At 61.5% G+C, this 11,174-nt stretch overlaps 1 protein-coding gene across 3 annotated transcripts; it reads left to right on the forward strand.

The window, feature by feature from the left end:
• Positions 1-181: 181 nt before the first annotated feature.
• On the forward strand, positions 182-11,128 carry STRIP1 (striatin interacting protein 1). 3 transcript variants are annotated; one of them, XM_080569293.1, is made up of 21 exons: positions 182-409; positions 1,629-1,698; positions 1,983-2,057; positions 2,591-2,725; positions 3,113-3,233; positions 4,168-4,236; positions 4,472-4,578; positions 5,036-5,163; positions 5,634-5,816; positions 5,947-6,164; positions 6,741-6,806; positions 7,021-7,084; positions 7,537-7,608; positions 7,881-7,955; positions 8,179-8,276; positions 8,543-8,669; positions 8,764-8,864; positions 9,024-9,090; positions 9,374-9,478; positions 9,779-9,983; positions 10,300-11,128. In XM_080569293.1, the coding sequence occupies exons 1-21, from the start codon at positions 197-199 to the stop codon at positions 10,545-10,547; spliced, it is 2,547 nt and encodes an 848-aa protein (XP_080425419.1). In that variant the 5' UTR covers positions 182-196; the 3' UTR covers positions 10,548-11,128. The 3 variants fall into 3 exon arrangements, with proteins under 3 accessions (XP_080425419.1, XP_080425420.1, XP_080425421.1); XM_080569294.1 differs by having other exon boundaries at positions 403-575; XM_080569295.1 differs by lacking the exon at positions 182-409 and adding an exon at positions 1,413-1,553.
• Positions 11,129-11,174: the final 46 nt, after the last annotated feature.

Genomic DNA, 11,174 nt, shown 5'->3' on the forward strand with positions numbered 1-11,174 from the left:
CCCCAGTCCCCTCGGGTTGAGGGGTCACTGGTTCGAGGCCCCTCTCTTTCCTTCCCGGCCCCTCATTTTGGGGTCTGTCCCACTTCGGCGTCTTGCCACTCCCAACATGGCGGCCTGAAGCTGTCGAGCCGCGGGCGGAAGCGCCGCTCCCAGCATGGCTGCGGGCCGGGGCCGCGGAGGCCGTGCCACACCTAAGATGGCGGCTCGGGGGCGGAGCTCGGTGCCGGCCGGGTACCGCACCGGACGTGGCCGCCGGGGGCGGGCGACGCCGAGCGGTGACGCGGCCGCCGCGGCGGGACGGGCGGGCGGAGCCATGGCGCAGCCGCCCGAGCGGCCGGAGCCCGGCGCCACTCCCAACATGGCGGCGGCGCTGCCCCGGCTCTCCCTGCCGCTCCCGCGAGAAGGGGGGGTGAGTCCTCGCGAGAGCTCGGCGCGCGCGGCGGAGGGCGGCCGCCATGGAGCCGGGCGGCGGCGGCGGCGCGGGGCCGCTCCCGGGCAACAACAAGGCCCGCGGCGGGGCGGCGCCGCCCGGGAAGGGCCGCGACCTGGGCCGCCCGCCGCGCAAGGACTCCGAGGTCAGCGCCGCCGCCGGGCCCGGCTCCGCGGGGGGCGGGCGGAGGCCTTCCCGGGAGGGGCGGGGCCCGGTGCCGGCGCCGGTCCCGGCCGCGCAGGCCCGCGGCTCCCGGTGCGCCGCCCGGTCCGGTTCCGTCTCGGCCCCCCCCGGGCTGGGCCCCGCCGCTTGGTTCCGGTGCCGCCCCTCGCAGCCCCGCGGCGGGCACGGCCCGGGTCGGTTCAGCCCCGCGGGGCACAGCTCGGGTCGGTTCAGCCCCGCGGGGCCCGGCCCGGCCAGGCCCCGCCAGCCCCCTTCGGGCTGCTCTGGGCTCGCCGCGCCCCGGTGCCGGCACCCCTCGGGCGCTCGGTGCGGGCCCGGCCCGGGCGAGAGGTGCCGGAGCCCTCGGAGGGGCCGCGGGGCAGGGCCGGGGCGCTGCCTCGTCCCCCGGCGCTCCCGGTGCGGCCCCAAAGCGTCCCGGCCCCGGGGCTGCGGAGCTGCCCTTGCCGGGGCAGGGGAACCCCCCGGGAGCGGGGGCCCCGAGGCCGGGCAGGGGCCGCCGGGGGCCCGCCGCCTTGGGCCGCTCGGGGCGGGCCTCGGCCCTCGGGGGCCTCCCGCGGGAGCTTTCCCGGCCCCAGGGCGCAGCTCGGCTTGTTCCGTGCGCGCTCTTCGCGCCCGTTGGCAGCTGCCTGTCGCTGCGGGAACCGGCTGAGTTCTCCGAAAGCCGTGCAAAAAGCTTGAGCGGCTCGGTCTCGCCCGACCCCCTCCTTTCCCGGGGCTGGGCCCCTCCTGCTTCGTGTTGGGCCGTTTTGGGGCTCCCGCAGCGTTCCGGAGGTGGGGCGGTGGCGGGGGCTGCCCAGCAGCGAGGCGCAGCCCAGCTCCATGCGGCAGCGGGGCCGGGGAGAGCGCTGCCGGGGGTTGCCTTGGAAACGTTTACGCCGCTGCGGGTAAATTTTTTATTTCTTAAACGGAAGATATAGTCCTGGATCTGCAGGAGGATGAGGTGAATCGTGATCGTCTCGGGGACGTTGATTTTACTGACAAATGCTGTAATTGAACTGAATTTTTCTGCTTTTAGGGCTACTCTGAGTCCCCAGACCTGGAGTTTGAATATGCAGATACCGATAAATGGGCAGCAGAGCTCTCTGGTAAGGGACTCATCCCGATGAATCAATTAATCAGCCATGGTTTTCTTTCCTGGCAGTGGTTAAAGGAATTCTGTCGACTCCAATATTCCTTTGTTATTGTCTTTGAATACCTCACTGGTGTTAAAAGGGATGCGATATCACGTAATGATTTTTATTTTGCCATACACTGGGTTTATTTTTTGCATTTCCCTTATCTTAAATAGCAATTAACGTGTCAGGGTTGGAGCTTTCTCTGATGGCTTGGTGCAGGTTATGGAGGCTTTTTCTCTGTGTTCTTTTGACAGAGCTGTACAGCTACACGGAAGGGCCAGAGTTCCTGCTCAACCGCAAGTGCTTTGAGGAAGACTTCAGGATCCATGGTAAGACCTTTCCCCTGGAGCGCTCGCCCCTCTGGGGGTGGGATGGGGCTCTCGTGGAAGAGACGCAGGGGTTGCTGCACTAACGCTGTGTCAGAGAGCCTGAGCAGGCAGTGGCAGTCTTCGTGTGTTTTGTATTGGAGACCCCGTTAGCACGTGTGGGCCGGCCCTGGTGCGCAGCTCACTGTGTCCAGCATGATCAGCATTTGCTGGTGTTAACGACCGAGGAGGTTCGTCGGTGCCAGGACAGCTGTGCTGGAACATGCTGGCAGCAGCAAGAGCATCCAGCTCGTTTTCCATCTGCTGCTAGTGCCAGTCCGGACGGAAGGGATTCATCCAGCCGTGTGACGGGAGGCGGGAGACGGTCCCTCTGCCCTGGTCACACGCGCCTGGGCATTATTCCCAGCGACACCTTGTTTGCTGGCCCAGCCCTGTTTTCCTTCAAGCCGAATCCTTTTGAGCTCTTCCTGCGGTGTTTGTGCCCAGTGCAGACGGAGGTGCTGCATGCCCTCAGCCTGGCTGCTTTGGCTTTCCAGTGCGGGACAAGAAGTGGACGGAGCTGGACAAGAACCAGCATCGCACCCACGCCATGCGGCTGCTCGACGGGCTGGAGGTCACCGCGCGGGAGAAGCGGCTGAGGGTTGCCCGAGCAATCCTTTACGTTGCCCAAGGTACATCCTGACATCGGGCTGGCGGCCTTTACCCTGTTCCTAAATCTGGGTAAAGGATTGGAAGCTATTGATTTAAAATATTTTAAAGTGTTTATTTTTCATTGCATCTTTGCTTCCGCTTGGGATGCCTTGAACAAAGCTAATTCTCGAGGGAACTCGACAGTTTGTAGGAGCTTGGTCCAAAACTTAGAAGTCTTCTATGTGCTATCCCTGCTCTGCCTGATCTGGGCTCTGTTACCCACAAGAGCGCAGTTCTGTCCCTCTGCATCTGACTTTTGGCGTTAAATTTAAGGAAGTGTTTGTTGTTCCCTCTGCAAAGCGTGCTGGCTGCACGGGAGGGCCTTGGGGTCCCTGCAGAGACGGGATCCAGTGAGGGTGTCATTGCAGGCACGTTTGGGGAGTGTGGCTCTGAGGCTGAGGTGCAGGCCTGGATGAGGTATAACATCTTCCTGTTGCTGGAAGTGGGGACGTTCAATGCTCTGGTGGAGCTGCTGAACATGGAGATCGAGTGAGTACTGTGGGCAGGCACTTCAGAAGTGGCGCCGGAGCTCTTCCCTGGGTGGGTTTTTTCACAGAATCACAGAATGTTAGGGATTGGAAGGGACCTTGAAAGATCATCTAGTGCGATCCCCCTGCCGGAGCAGAGAAGGAGACCCCACAACCCCCCTGGGCAGCCTGTTCCAGTGTTCTGTCACCCTCGCTATGAAAAAGCTTCATCTCAGTTTTAAGCGGAACCTCCTGTGTTCCAGCTTGCACCCGCTGCCCCTTGTCCTATCATTGGGTGTCACCGAGAAGAGCCTGGCTCCGTCCTCCTGACACTCACCCTTTCCATATTTATAAACATTAATGAGGTCACCCCTCAGTCTCCTCCAAGCCAAAGAGACCCAGCTCCGTCAGCCTTTCCTCGTGAGGGAGGTGCTCCACTCCCTTAATCATCTTTGTGGCTCTGCGCTGGACTCTCTCAAGCAGTTCCCTGTCCTTGAACTGAGGGGCCCAGAACTGGACACAATATTCCAGATGTGGTCTCACGAGGGCAGAGTAGAGGGGAGGAGAACCTCTCTCGCCCTACTAACCACCCCCCTTCTGACACACCCCAGGATGCCATCGGCCTTCTTGGCCACAAGGGCACGGTGCTGGCTCACGGTCATCGTGTGCTGTCCCCAGCCCCATTCCTGGCCTATCCCTAATGTGATTCCTGGAGCCTCCGGAGTGACACACGTTGGTTTGGGTCACGTCATGTAGAATCACATGTGATCCGTGCAGAAATTCACCAAGAGCTGTGTTGTCTGGCAGTGAATGAACCAGCTGTGTTCCTCCTTTCTTGTTGATGGGGGGGCTTGTTGCAGCAATACCTGTTCCAGGGTTTGGCTCTGGTGTGTGGGTTGCTCGTGGCAGAGTTAAAATGTCCCCGAACTCTCCCTGAGGCTGTTCTCCCTTCACAGTAACAGCGCGGCTTGCAGCAGTGCTGTGAGGAAGCCCGCAATCTCCCTGGCTGACAGCACGGACCTGAGGTATGGAGCAGGGTTTGGTAGGGTTTGGAGGAGAGGGGGGGACAAGAGTTGCTGGCTTGCTTTGCCTTCCTTTTTTCCTCTGTGCCTGAGCCCAAATTCCTTGGTGTGGAGTGGGTGAAGGGGAGGCAAGCTGTGGTTGTGGCAAACGAAGCCTTCCCCCAGAGCGCTGGCTGCTGGCAGGCTCCTTAACCCGTCTGAGCCTCTGGTAATTAGCCCAATCTCCTGCTCTTCGCAGGGTGCTGCTGAACATCATGTACCTGATCGTGGAGACAGTCCGGCAGGAGGCTGAGGGGGACAAGGCTGAGTGGAAGAGCGTGCGACAGACCTTCCGAGCAGAGCTAGGTGAGGACCCCACGCTTGCTGGGGAGGATGGGATGGGGGTTCCTGGGGCTGAAGAGCAAGAGGGCAAGATCAGGTTTGGCTCCAGGCCCCAGGTAGCAGGGACTGGTGGCTCTGAGTTGGTTTCTGCTAGGCTGAACCTTGCTGGAGGGGGTGAAGGAGGGGAGCAGAGGAGGCCGGCCAGCCAGCCTTTTTTGCAACCTGTGTGCGCGCTCCCTGGGGAATGAAATTGAATATTTGGGCTGTCATTTCCTCTCGAAACAGTGGTAAGAACTTATGGAGGGTACAAGGCCATGCAAAAGCAAAGAGGAGCTGCCTGGGGTGAAATGAGGACCTCGGAGATGGGGGTGAGGGCCTGTCAGGGCCGTGGGAGGTGCAGGGGCAGTGGCGCCGGTGCGCAGGAGGATGGGTGAGGGCAGGGTGTGAGGAGGGCCTGGCTATCGCTGCTCTCTGGTTCCAGGAGCCCCCCTGTACAACAACGAGCCCTTCTCTGTCATGCTCTTTGGGATGGTGACTAAATTCTGCAGTGGCCACGCTCCGCACTTCCCCATGAAGAAGGTGCTGCTCTTGCTCTGGAAGACTGTGCTGGTAAGGGAGAGGACGCGGGGTGTGCCAGCGTGCATCTTGCAGTTTTGTGTTTAGCGGAGGAAGGAAGTTCTGCCCTCAGAGCTGTCTGTAATTGCTCCATCCTCTCCTGTCTGGCCTTTAGCCGAGTAGACGTGTGCCCGATTAAGAACCTCTCAGGTTTCACGCCATAAGGGAGCATTGGGGGTTGGTCTCTGGAGCTGGGTTCCAAGGATGGACCCAATTCAGGCCCTTAGCCGGGGTCCGTGTAAAGAAAAAGGTCCAGATACCTCAGCTGCATGAACACCCTCCCATCCCTGCTGTATTTCACAATGACAAAAGCAGCGTGGAGACAGACAGGTCTTGTTTTAGACCATGGGGAAGGATTTGGGACTCCCAGAGAGCAGATTTGGGAGGGTGGGTGGAGAAGCCCCCAATGCCATGTACGGAGGAGTCCTACCCCTCTGTTCAGGTTGCCGTGGTCTCCCTTGCAGTGCACCCTGGGGGGCTTTGAGGAGCTCCAGAGTATGAAAGCAGAGAAGCGGGAGGTCCTGGGCCTCCCACCGCTCCCGGAGGACAGCATTAAAGTCATCCGCAACATGAGAGCTGCCTCCCCCCCAGCGTCAGCCTCCGATCTTATCGAGCAGCAGCAGAAGCGAGGCCGGCGGGAGCACAAGGTGAGTCCAGAACTGGGGCCAGCGGTGTTAGTCAGGAGAAAGCTGGGGTCAGGACGCTGATCTTGGAGCAGTTTGTGCCCCGACAGTAGGCAGTAAGACAGAACCCGCCTTCCTGCTTTTTTTTCTCCAGGCCCTGATCAAACAGGATAACCTCGATGCCTTCAACGAGCGGGACCCTTACAAAGCTGATGACTCCCGTGAGGAAGAGGAGGAAAACGATGATGACAACAGCCTGGAGGGAGAGACCTTTCCCCTCGAACGTGATGAGGTGATGCCTCCGCCCACCCAGCATCCCCCAAGTGACCGCATCGCCTGCCCCAAGGGGCTGCCCTGGGCCCCCAAGGTCCGGTGAGTCTGTGGGGCTGATCCTGGGCTGGGCTGCAGGGAAAGCTGGAGCTGCTCAAGGAAAATAGAGGCTGTTACGTGGTGTGACTTCAGCAGGGGCGTGTGGAAGGTGTTGGAGATGGGGCGGTCAATCTGGCGGTCACGTCAGTGGCATGACACCCGCTGTTCCCTTTAGTTGGCCCCAAGGCTATTTATTCCTGATGCCCCGTGCTTGGGGGCCGTGGTGTATCACAGAATGGTTAAGAATGGAAGGGGCCCCTGGAGGTCGTCTGGTCAAACCCCTCTGCTCAAGCAGGGTTACCTAGATGAGGTTGCTCAGGACCATGCCCAGGTGGCTCTTGAAGATCTTCAAGGAGGAGACTCCGCAACCTCTCTGGGCGAGCTGTACCAGTGCTGCCACCCGCGCGGTACAGAAGTGCTTCCTGATGTGTAGATGGAGCCTCTGGTTCCCGTTTGTGTCCGTTGCCTCTTGTCCTGGCGCTGGGCACCACTGAAAAGAACCTGGCTCTGTGTCCCCAGCTGCAAGGGGGATTTAGGCTGACGGGAAGACGCGACTCTTCCTCTTGTCTCTTGCTGCAGAGAGAAGGACATCGAGATGTTCCTGGAGTCCAGCCGCAGCAAGTTCATCGGCTACACTCTGGGCAGGTGGGTTCCTGCAGAGCCGTCTCGGGGAACTGTCGGTGGGGGGGGGCTGTGGCAGAGGCTGCTGGCGTGGGGGCTGCCGCCACCCTCCGACTGGCGAGCTCAGGACTTCTCTGCTGTCAGCTCCTCTGGGTGGTGGCCCCTGACCTGCCCGTGGGGTGGGTGGCTCGTGATTGCTCCTGTCTGCGACCTGCCCAGCTTTTTCCCTTCTCTCCAGTGACACCAACACAGTGGTGGGGTTGCCCAGGCCCATCCATGAAAGCATCCGAACCCTGAAGCAGGTGAGTACGTTGGTGGATTCCTCCAGTTCGTGCCTTTGTGTGGGTCCCCCTCCCCCTGCACTGATCACAGGTCAGGGCCAGTGGTGCGTTTTCCTGACCTCTCCCCGCCTTGCTCAGTCCTGTGAGATGAGAGACCTCAAGTTTTCATCTCTTCCCTGGTTTCCCAGGCTAGCCAAGCCTCTTCCCTCACTGGCTTCATCCTTTTCTTACTGGGGTTGTCCCAGAGGTGAGACGAGCAGCCACCGTCCTCCCCTGCCTCCCTTCCCATCAGTGATGGGTCACCACTAGGATAGGAATAGCAAAGGTTCCTGGAGGGACTTCAAAAGATGAGAGGACAGAGCGGGAAACGCAGCAATGCTGGGGCAGTCTCAGGGTGCGCTGTGGGGCAGGCAAGGAGCGGTGACATCGGTGGGGGACCCTGGCCCTTGGTGCGAACCCTCCTCTTTCTGCAGCACAAGTACACGTCGATCGCAGAGGTGCAAGTGCACATGGAGGACGAGTACCTGCGCTCCCCGCTCTCTGGGGTGAGTGTGGGGTGGGGATGGGGCTCCAGAGATGGAGCCGTGGGCACGTGGTTCTGCCTGGCCTTTCAGCAGTCGGGAGGGCTGGGTTTGCTCTGCAGCTCGTTGGGGAAGGAGGAGCGATTTCTCCAGGGACAGAGTGGGGTGTGCGAGGGGACGTCGGGCAGGAGCCGGGGATATCCTACCCTCAGGGTCAGAGCACCCAGGGCTGAAACAGAGCCTTTGTGCTGGTGGCTGCTCCCGGTGTGAGGTTTTCTGATCTCTCTTGGCACCAGGGGGAAGAAGAAGTGGAGCAAGTCCCTGCAGAGATCCTGTACCAGGGCCTCCTGCCGAGTCTGCCGCAGTACATGGTGAGCACTGCGGGTCTCCGCGGCTCTGCTCCATCCTCCTGGAGCCGATCTGGGAGCCTCTCGCCCTGGGGTCTCCCTCTGCTGTTCTGTCCCTTTCTGGTCATGTCCCCAGGTTTTCTTCCCTCTGAACATCTGCGTTGCTGTTCCTCTGTCGTCTGGTGGGGAGGGTGGCCTGTGGCTGGTCCCCCCCACCCCCTTTTCCATCTCTCTCTTTTCTCCCCAGATCGCTCTCCTGAAGATCCTCCTTGCTGCAGCCCCCACATCCAAGGCTAAGACGGACTCCATCAACATCCTGGCAGATGTCTTGCCAGAGGAGATGCCGTGAGTGACCCTGGAGGGCGAGCTGAGGTGCCCAGTTGTAATGGGGAGGGAGGGAAGAAAGGTTTGGAGCCGGGCAGGGTCGTGGGGGCTGGGACTGTGCTGAGGCTTCCTGGGCAGTCTGACCATCTTGTGGTGTAGCAGGACCTGAGTGCAGGTGCCTGCTGGTAGCCCGGGGAATGGCAAGGCTGCCCGCAGACACCTCTGGGGCAGCCTCTGGGACTGGCAGGGTGCAGGCGCTGCCCCAAGGATTCCTCTGTGTGCCCCAGGACCACTGTGCTGCAGAGCATGAAGCTGGGAGTGGATGTCAATCGGCACAAGGAGATCATCGTCAAAGCCATTTCTGCTGTCTTGCTCCTCCTGCTCAAGCACTTCAAACTGAACCACATCTACCAGGTGAGCTGGGCCAGGGTCTGGCCACCAAGCTTCTGGGACGGGCAGCACCCAGGATGGGTCTGCGTTCACCTGCCCACTTGGCCTTTCCCCCCAGTTTGAGTACATGGCCCAGCATCTGGTCTTTGCCAACTGCATCCCCCTGATCCTGAAGTTTTTCAACCAGAACATCATGTCCTACATCACTGCCAAGAACAGGTAGTGGAGGAGGGTATGGGAAAGGGGGTTCTGCTTGCTTCCCCCCTCCCTGGCCAGGGCTTGGGTGCAGGCAGGCCCAGCTGTGGGACTGCACTGCCCCACAGCCCCGCAGGGGTGTGATCCATGGGGGCAGCGTGACACCCTCCCTCCTTTCTGCAGCATTTCCGTCCTGGACTACCCGTACTGTGTGGTGCACGAGCTGCCGGAGCTGACGGCGGAGAGCCTGGTACGCTGCTCCCTTCTCTGCTGGCTCCCAGCGACCCGCAGTGCTTTCCAGAGGGGTTTGTGGGCGCGGGGAGGCAGCAGGGCTCCAGCACCCAGCCCCGGCACCCTCAGCACTTCTGTGCCTTGGCCTCTGGCGCTGCTGGGGGTTCTGTGGGTACCCTTGGGCTGGCTGCTTGCTGTGCCGTGCCTCTTTGGGCAGCGGTCCTGGGACCAGCACAGCCCCTCTTCCTATCTGCATCCCTGCTTCCATCTCATGCTTTACTTCTGCCTCTGCTTTCCTGCAGGAGGCAGGAGACAACAACCAGTTCTGCTGGAGGAACCTTTTCTCCTGCATAAACCTCCTGCGCATCCTGAACAAGCTGACCAAGTGGAAGCACTCCCGCACTATGGTGAGGGCCGGGGAGCCCTCGGCTCAGCCCAGGCAGACTAGATTGGGTGAGGGGACCGTGGGTGCCTTGGGGTGCCCCTCACGATGCAACCCAGAACTCGCTGGAGCGCGGGAGAGCAGTGGGGGTGCCTGCAGAGTGGAGGGAGGTGGATGGGGAGTGGGAGACCCCTGGGGAGGGTGCGTGCGTGCTGCACGGAAGGTCTGTGTGTGTGCCTGGGCTGGAGGAGGGGCTGGCGCCTGTGCAGCAGGGGGCACCCGGGTGTCCCCAGCTGTGCCGCCACCTGGCCCCACCGTCCCTCAGATGCTGGTGGTGTTCAAGTCCGCGCCCATCCTGAAGCGGGCGCTGAAGGTGAAGCAGGCCATGATGCAGCTCTACGTGCTGAAGTTGCTTAAGGTGCAGACCAAGTACCTGGGTCGGCAGTGGAGGAAGAGCAACATGAAGACCATGTCAGCTATCTACCAGAAAGTGCGGCACCGGCTCAATGACGACTGGGCTTACGGCAACGGTACGTCCGCGGCAGCTGCCACGGTGTCCTGTTACCCTCAGTCCTTCCGCCCCATGCAGAGGTGTGTTTGTGCCAGAGCTGTCCCCTTGCTGCTTAGGGCTTCTGCAGCCCCTAGGTCTGGGCTGTGGGGAAGGATTTGGGGCGATGGCATTGTGGGGCAGGAGCTGGCGGCGGCCAGCGCTGGAAGCGTTGGTGGCTGCCTGCTCTGTGCCCACGCATACTGCTCTTTGTAAGGATTTGCAAAATCTCACCCTGGGGGATGTTGGTTGCCTGAAGCGCCCCAACTCTCCTCCGACACCCTCTTCCCTCTGCCCAGACCTGGATGCCCGGCCCTGGGACTTCCAGGCAGAGGAGTGTGCCCTGCGCGCCAGCATTGAGCGCTTCAACTCGCGCCGCTACGACCGGGCGCACAGCAACCCTGACTTCCTGCCCGTGGACAACTGCCTGCAGAGCGTGCTGGGCCAGCGCGTGGAGCTGCCTGAGGATTTCCAGGTCAACTACGACCTGTGGCTGGAGAGGGAGGTCTTCTCCCGGCCCATCTCCTGGGAGGAGCTGCTGCAGTGATGGCCCCGCAGCGAGATAGTGGGGAAGCAGGAGGTGTTTGGGGACAGGCTCGAGGCTGGGGGGTGAAGCCGCAGGTGTGCGGCTTTAGCAGGGTCTGCGGGTGCCTGGCCCCCTGCGGCAGGGCTGGGAGGGATCCGGGATGCCATCGCGCCCCTCTGCCTCCTCCCAGGCTTTGCCATCCTCAATCCTGTGCTGAGGGTGAAGGCTTTGTAAAGAGGCCACGGTTCCCTGGGTGCCCCTGTTAGAGGGAGGACACCGTGCCCCTGCTCCAGCCTTTCCCATGTGGCGCTGCCATCGCCCTCCCACCTCATCTCACCAGCCAGGGCCGAGGAGGGAGAGCAGTTGGGGCAGATCGAGGTGAGGTGATGCTGCGGGACACGGGGCTACTGTGGCAGGAAAACTGTGGCTGTGTCCCCCCACCAGACCCTGCTGGGGGACGCAGCAAGGGGGCCAGGGGCGCTGGGAACGTGGTGGTGACAGGGCCGAGGGGCTGGGGGGGGCTGGAGGCTGCAGTCTTCCCTTGCCCCGCTGGGTGGGGTGGATGAGCTGTACATATATATATATATTCGCGATACCTCTGAGCTGAGAGTGTCTGAACTCTGTCCGCGTCCTCGTCCCTTTGGCCCC

Source organism: Anser brachyrhynchus (genome assembly GCF_964034855.1).
Source record: "Anser brachyrhynchus genome assembly, chromosome: 27".
Classification (NCBI taxonomy): domain Eukaryota; kingdom Metazoa; phylum Chordata; class Aves; order Anseriformes; family Anatidae; genus Anser; species Anser brachyrhynchus.